The sequence below is a fragment of the Somniosus microcephalus genome, chromosome 23 (assembly GCF_052327205.1).
Source record: "Somniosus microcephalus isolate GS21.2 chromosome 23, FLI_Smic_1.0, whole genome shotgun sequence".
Classification (NCBI taxonomy): Eukaryota; Metazoa; Chordata; class Chondrichthyes; order Squaliformes; family Somniosidae; genus Somniosus; species Somniosus microcephalus.
The window spans coordinates 53972358-53979237 of record NC_141009.1 but is presented as its reverse complement, the minus strand read 5'-3'; the positions used below and the strand labels follow the sequence as shown (position 1 = coordinate 53979237).

Sequence of the window (6880 nt, the reverse complement as noted above, 5' to 3'; positions counted from 1 at the left end):
TGCTCTCGTGGATGTAAAAGATCCCATGGCACTATTTTGAAGAAGAGCAGGGGAGTTATCCCCGGTGTCCTGGCCAATATTTATCCCTCAACCAACATCACTAAAACAGATTATCTGGTCATTATCACATTGCTGTTTGTGGGAGCTTGCTGTCCCACATCACAACAGTGACTCCACTTCAAAAGTACTTCATTGGCTGTAAAGCGCTTTGAGACGTCTGGTGGTTGTGAAAGGCGCTATAGAAATACAAGTCTTTCTTTCTTTAAGACGCTCCTTAAAACCTACCTCTTTGACCAAGCTTTTGGTCACCTGTCCTAATTCCTATCACCATCTCGTCTCGTTTTGAATACCTCTTAATGTCTCTTCACTTCTTTTGTTCTCTCCCAGCCCTGCCTTTCGATCTATTTCATTTCCTTTCCAGTTTTGAAAAAGGGTTAGACCCGAAACGTCGACTCTATTTTCTCTCCACGGATGTTGCCTGGCCTGCTGAGTTTTTCCAGCATTTTCTGTTGTTATTTCGGATTTCCAGCATCTGCAGTATTTAGCTATCATCCTAATCTCTCCTTAAGTGGCTTGGTGTCAAATTTTTTGCCTGATAATACCCCTGCGAAGCATCGTGGGAGGATGTACTACCTTCAAGGCGCTATATAAATACAAGTTGCTGTTGTTGATGGCCCAGTGCCTTCAGCAGTCCTGCCTGTCAGTGACGCACTGACGCACTATGCGTGCTGACGCAGGGCGGTGTACCTGGCGCGTCCCGGACGTGAAGCGCCCGCCCTGGTTGCGTAGCGACGCGGCGGCTTGTCTCCCTCCCGCCCTCCCGTCTGTGTCGGGCCCCCATGGCGCTGCACGGCTGATGGTTGTGTCGGGCTCGGCAGCGACGCTCTCCCGCACCTGCGATGCGGCCGCGCTGAAGATGGGTGTCCCGCGGAGCCCCGGAGTCTGGTCGGGCGGCCGGGCGCTGCTGCTCGGCGCCCTGGCGCTGCTCCTCAGCCCGGCAGGTGAGTGTCAGGGACCGGGGGGGGGGCTGTCCGATCCGATCCGATCCGATCCAGGCCCGGCACACTGACAGGTTCAGTCCCGGGCGCGGCGCGGTTTGTAAAACCCCGCCAGCTGGCCGCTGGGGCTCAAAGAACAGCCGGAAAGGTCAGAGTGGACTGACCGTCCCAAGACACAGCCAAGGAAGAAATGACCATTCAGTGCTGTGTGTTTTAGTGCTGGGGAAATTTAAGAATGATTTCTAAACAGGCAGCATTAAAGGTCAGAACAAACTCGACTCAGACCCAATTAAAATTTAATGCATCTTGTAGATTAATGCAATGGTTTGCTGCTGGGGAATGTTAACACTATAATTTATAAATGTGTATTTGCAGGAGCTTAGACTAGAGCATTAAAGGTCAGAGCTACCTTGAAACAAACTCCTTCAGAACAAATTACCATTTTAATGCGATTTTATTTTTGTCCCGTGGAGAACCTTAAGATTAATTAGGAATGTGTATTTCCACGGTTTAAAACACGATCATTATAGATTAGAACGAACTCAAACCAAACACAGCAACAATGGAACATGTTTAATGTATCCACTGTAAATAATGTATTTGTTGGGACTATTAGGAACAGTTTATAAATATGTGCTTCCTGGGATTAATTAGGAATGTGTATTTCCACGGTTTAAAACACGATCATTATAGATCAGAACGAACTCAAACCAAACACAGCAACAATGGAACATGTTTAATGTATCCACTGTAAATAATGTATTTGTTGGGACTATTAGGAACAGTTTATATAAATATGTGCTTCCTGGGGTTAATATAGCTGCATTAAAGGTCAGAACAGTCTGTTCACTAACTGGAGCCCCACTCGGATCATAAACATCAACTCCAAATAAGGTACTGCTTAATAATGTGCAACAAAAACAGCAACACAGCACGTCTATCAGCGTGCATAAAACGAAAAGACTGGTTAATGCTTCAGGTGTAGACCCTTCTGATTTTACTATGAAATGTAATTTTAGTTTTTGGTGTGGGATATTGGGAACAATTTATTAACGTGCCTTTGCATATTTATGGTAATGAAAATAGATTTTTTTTATTGGGAGGGGAGTGTTGGTATCATATGCAAGTAGGTTAAGAAAAAATCATGTTATAATATGTTGAAGAGAAAACGTATTCGGAATAAATGGATTGTGCACATATATGGTTTATTAGCTGAGTTGGTGAAAACTTGTTTACAACTTAGTGTTTTGAATTTGTGGTTCTCGTGTGTATTTTAAATATGTAACTTGTCAGTGAGTGCAGATTCTATGCGTCCTTTGTATTGGATTTTATTATTTAACAGATCTTTTGTTTAAGTTTTTATGTTATTCCTTATTTAAATAAACAACTATAGTGGGGGCGGGGAAAAGGGCTTGTATTGTTCAATGTGTTGTGTGTAACTATTAATGATCGCACTATAGTGCACTAGGTTGGGACCACTCCTATAAAACTGTTGGAATATAGATGTTGACTTATTGAGATACTGTATTTGGGAAAATTTGACGAAGATGAGAATGTTATTTATTTAAATTTATCCAATTTAACGATGGCATTGGCTAAAAGTTCGGTTTTAGATTAATTATTTTCAGAAAAAGTGTTTTATTTATTGTGAATGAGATGTATTTTCATTGTAACAATAGATATTTTAGAAACATCAGTTTGATGTTCAGCTGTTTTGATCTGATGGGGGAAACTTTAGTTGTTGCAGATCGTCTGAGGTGTTCATCAGGTTTGTGGGGACAATCGTTGTTTACCACCAAGAAAATGACATGACAAGAAAGAGTACGAAAAAGCAAATTATAATGTAAATGATAAAGTTGTTTAGATTTTGTGTCAGGAACAGAATAATAACAACAATTACCATGTGCAACGACAGTTAATATATTTCACAAAAAAAACAGTTGCTATCTGGGATTTCCTTTTCTAGTGGGTGGTATGGAACCCAATTTTTTTTAAAAACACGCAAATATAAGCGGAAGAGTACAGTTAGTTACTGTAAATTCTAATTTCGTAGTAACGGTACTTTCTGGTGATCGATAATGATTTCTGAACAGCTGTGGACTAATTACACTTGCAGATGCTGATATTCTGAGAATATTTCTATTGCTAAAAAAGCTACGCCATCAGGGCTCCTTTTCAGAAATACATTAGACAGAATTTTTTTCATGAACGTCCTTCTGTTTGTTTTGTGTGTTGCGCGCTTATGGAATACCCATGTTGTGCTGATGGACCAAATTGAAGGAACTGATTCAGGAGTTACTGAGACCAGCAATCTGAGGAAAGAGCTGAATGAATAATGTATTGCTTTACTGTGATTTACCCAGGGCATTTCAGCTTCAAGTCTGCCGCCAGCCTTGGTAACTCCTTCAAATTCATTGAAAATGTTAGTGCACAATGTTTAAACAAAATATATTTAGGGCGTGGCGGGTGGGGAAAGACCAAAATAAATAAATAAAAGGATGTTGGTGTTAAGGGTGGGACGGTGATATGTTCTGGTGCTACAGGGTGTTGCCTATTTTGGTGATGGTTTCGTGCTCATTAAGGTGAGAGACGACGTCAGTGCTAGGGAGCGGAACGCTTTTTCACTTTGTCACCACCATACACTTGTACGATTGCAGAGCCAGCTGCAATATAAAGAGGGACTTGCATTTACATGCCGTCTTATCGGAAAGGTCCCACAACGCTCCGCAATGAATGCGCTTCTTGTTTGAATAGTGACATGGGGGTTTCAGTGTCTCGTTTGAAGAATGGGACCTCTCGCAACGCACTGAAGCGTCGGCCTTGATTCTGTGCTGCAGTTCCGGAGTGGATTTTGAACCCCCAGCCTTCTAATTCAGAGGCAAGGGTGCTACCAACTGAGCCAAGCTGGCACTCCACAACATTTTCCATACTGTGCCAACAATGTGACTTAAACCTCTCCCCAAAAGACCACCCAGCTAGGCACCAGCGTTGTATTTCTATCCTGAAGATACTGGGTACTTCACAAATGAAGTCAGTGCTTGTCTAGTTAACCCGAGTGGCCATTTGTCATGTGCGACTTTGGAATGAGGGTCGGTATTTTGTTCTGGACAGTGACCATCGGAAGTTTGTTTTGCCATATGGTTAGGCAATGTTGAGCTCAATCAGACATACAGATATCTAACTTTCCAGCAAGGGTGACTGGCTAGCAACTGGAAACCGCAAATCTGGTGGATTCCTTCCTTCCTTCTCCTATCCTACTTTCGTTCCCACAGTCTAATTATAGTGCCCCACAGTTGTCTTTTCTGAGATCAGTTATCTCAGCACAGACCAGGGATCGAGATGAAAACTTCCATGCAGTGTTGATTTTGAAAATATGTTTTCTGTTGCATTTTTGACTTGTCAGAACCGTGGTGGTTCTCCTGTCAATCACACTGATGTCAGTCATGTGCTGAGATCCGAGTGTTGCGGATTCATTCACTTGCTAGCTGTTGTTTTTTTCCAAAGCTAAGTTACCCATTGTTAATGTTCTTGGGTGACTGCCAGGAAGCGTCTGAAAGTAGCTTGGGGAAGATTCCCTCGCGTCCTTTTTTTTTTAACATGCCTGGCACCAGCTCAGTACTTCCCCAGAGAGTGATGGATGAGCTGAGAAAGCTGTTTGACCACAGCTTCGTAATATTGCCTATTCAGCTACTGCTGCATTACTGGAGAAAACCTGCCGCTGTAAATGAGGATAACTGGACATTGGGTTGTAATGTCTGCTTGTTTGCTTTTAAAGACAGATCTTTTTGAAGAAACTATTAATGATATGATGTGGAGTTCAATAAACCTAGCATAATTAATGAGCAGAAAGACATTTTTAACTTTTACTACCTTTTTCAATGATGCTGAAAATAAACTTCGGAATAGCTGGGGTATTGTGTCCAATTATGGGCACCACACTTTAGGAAAGGCGTGAAGGCTTTGGAGAAAGTACAGAAGAGATTTACTGGATTGGTTCCAGGGATGAGGGATTACAGTTATGTGGATAGTCTGGAGAAGCTGGGGTTGTTCTCCTTAGAGTAGAGAAGGCTAAGAGGAGATTTGATCGAGGTGTTTAAGATCATGAAGGATTCAGATAGAGTAAATAAAGCAAAACTGTTTCCAATGGCTCAAGGGTCGATAACAAGACGGCACTGATTTAAAGTGATTGGCAAAAGAACCAGAGGCGACATGAGGAAAAACTTTTTTACGCAGCAAGTGGAATGCACTGCCTGATAGGGCGGTGGAAACAGATTCAATAGTAGCCTTCAAAAGGGAATTGGATAAACACTTGAAGGAGGAAAAAATTGCAGGGATATGGGGAAAGAGCTGGGGAGCAGGACTAACTGGATTGCTCTTCGAAAGAGCCGGCGCAGACTCGACGGGCTGAATGGCCTCCTTCTGTGCTGTACTAGTCTATGGTTCTATATATACAGGAAACTCTTTTTTATCCGGCACCGACGGGACCGGCGTGCTGCCGGTTGATCAAAAAGTCCGGATTACAGAGAGGTATAGTTAAAAGGTACGAGAGCTCCGTACATGGCCACAGGTGCAGGAGCCCCGGTTACATGGCCACAGATCTAGGAGTCCCTGTTGCACGGCCACAGGTGCAGGTACCCTGGTTACATGGCCACAGGTGCAGGTACCCTGGTTACACGGCCACAGGTGCAGGTACCCTGGTTACACGGCCACAGGTGCAGGTACCCTGGTTACACGGCCACAGATCCAGGAACCCTGGTTACACGGCCACAGATCCAGGAGTCCCGGTTCCACGGCCACAGGTGCAGGTACCCTGGTTACATGGCCACAGGTGCAGGTACCCTGGTTACACGGCCACAGGTGCAGGTACCCTGGTTACACGGCCACAGATCCAGGAACCCTGGTTACACGGCCACAGATCCAGGAGTCCCGGTTCCACGGCCACAGGTGCAGGTACCCCGGTTACACGGCCACTAATATACAGTAAAACTTACCTGAACCTACTCCCAAATTTTGCCGGTTAAGAGAGAGTTTCCTACACTAGACATTCACTTGAAAATTCTGGATTGTCAGTTGGAAGGGAATGCATTAAATGAGGCATTCAGTAGCTTTGGTTTACAGCAGTTCTAGTTGGAGTGGTAAAGAAAGAAAAAGCTTCTATTTATGTCGCACCTTTCATATCCTCAGCATGTCCCAGAGTTTCACATCCAATGGATGACTTTTCAAGTGCTGCTGCTATGTTAGCACATGTGAGAGCCAATTCAGGAACAGCAAGGTTGTACAAACAGCAAATGAATGACGAAATAATTGATTTTTGTTGGTGTTGTTTGAGGGAAGAATGTTGGCCAGGACACTTCCCTCTTTTTTTTTTGTATAATGCCATAGGATCTTTTATGTCCACCTGTGCAGGCAGATGGGGCGTCAGTTTAATGCTGCATTCTGGAGAAAGCACCTCTGACAATGCAACGCTCCTTCAATATTGTTCTGAAGCCTAGGTTATGTGCTCAAGTACATAGTAGGGCTTGAATCCATAATTTTCCAAACTTTCTAGTATGTGTTGATCAGACATAAGTGCTTATACATTTGTGTGTCTTTGAAAGTAAAATATGCAGTCTAAATGTGTGTTTCTTCTATGTGGTATAACTTATTGGACAGCTGGCACTGTTGAACTTTCAAACCTCCCTTGGTTCTACCTTTACACTTGATCTCACCAAGTCATTTCTAATCTCCCATCCCTGTCGTTCCCTCTGGTAGGGTTTGTATCTCCACACCCTCAAGCCTGAGGGTTGCAGACTGGATCCCACCTGGTGCACGATTGGCCTGGTCATCTACCGCCAAAACTGGCTTGACCAGTACTGCACCTCCCTTTCCATGACCAAATCCTC

General features: G+C 43.6%; 1 protein-coding gene across 1 annotated transcript in view; it reads left to right on the top strand.

Annotated features, from left to right (window-relative positions):
- The first annotated feature begins 763 nt into the window (after positions 1–763).
- The window catches only part of LOC147101855 (neural proliferation differentiation and control protein 1-like), a 252175-nt gene continuing 246058 nt past the window's right edge, over positions 764–6880 (top strand). The window contains exon 1 of the mRNA XM_085965849.1: positions 764–1001. Within this exon, the coding sequence (XP_085821975.1) occupies positions 857–1001 (145 nt within the window). The 5' untranslated portion in view covers positions 764–856. The remainder of the gene's footprint in view (positions 1002–6880) is intronic.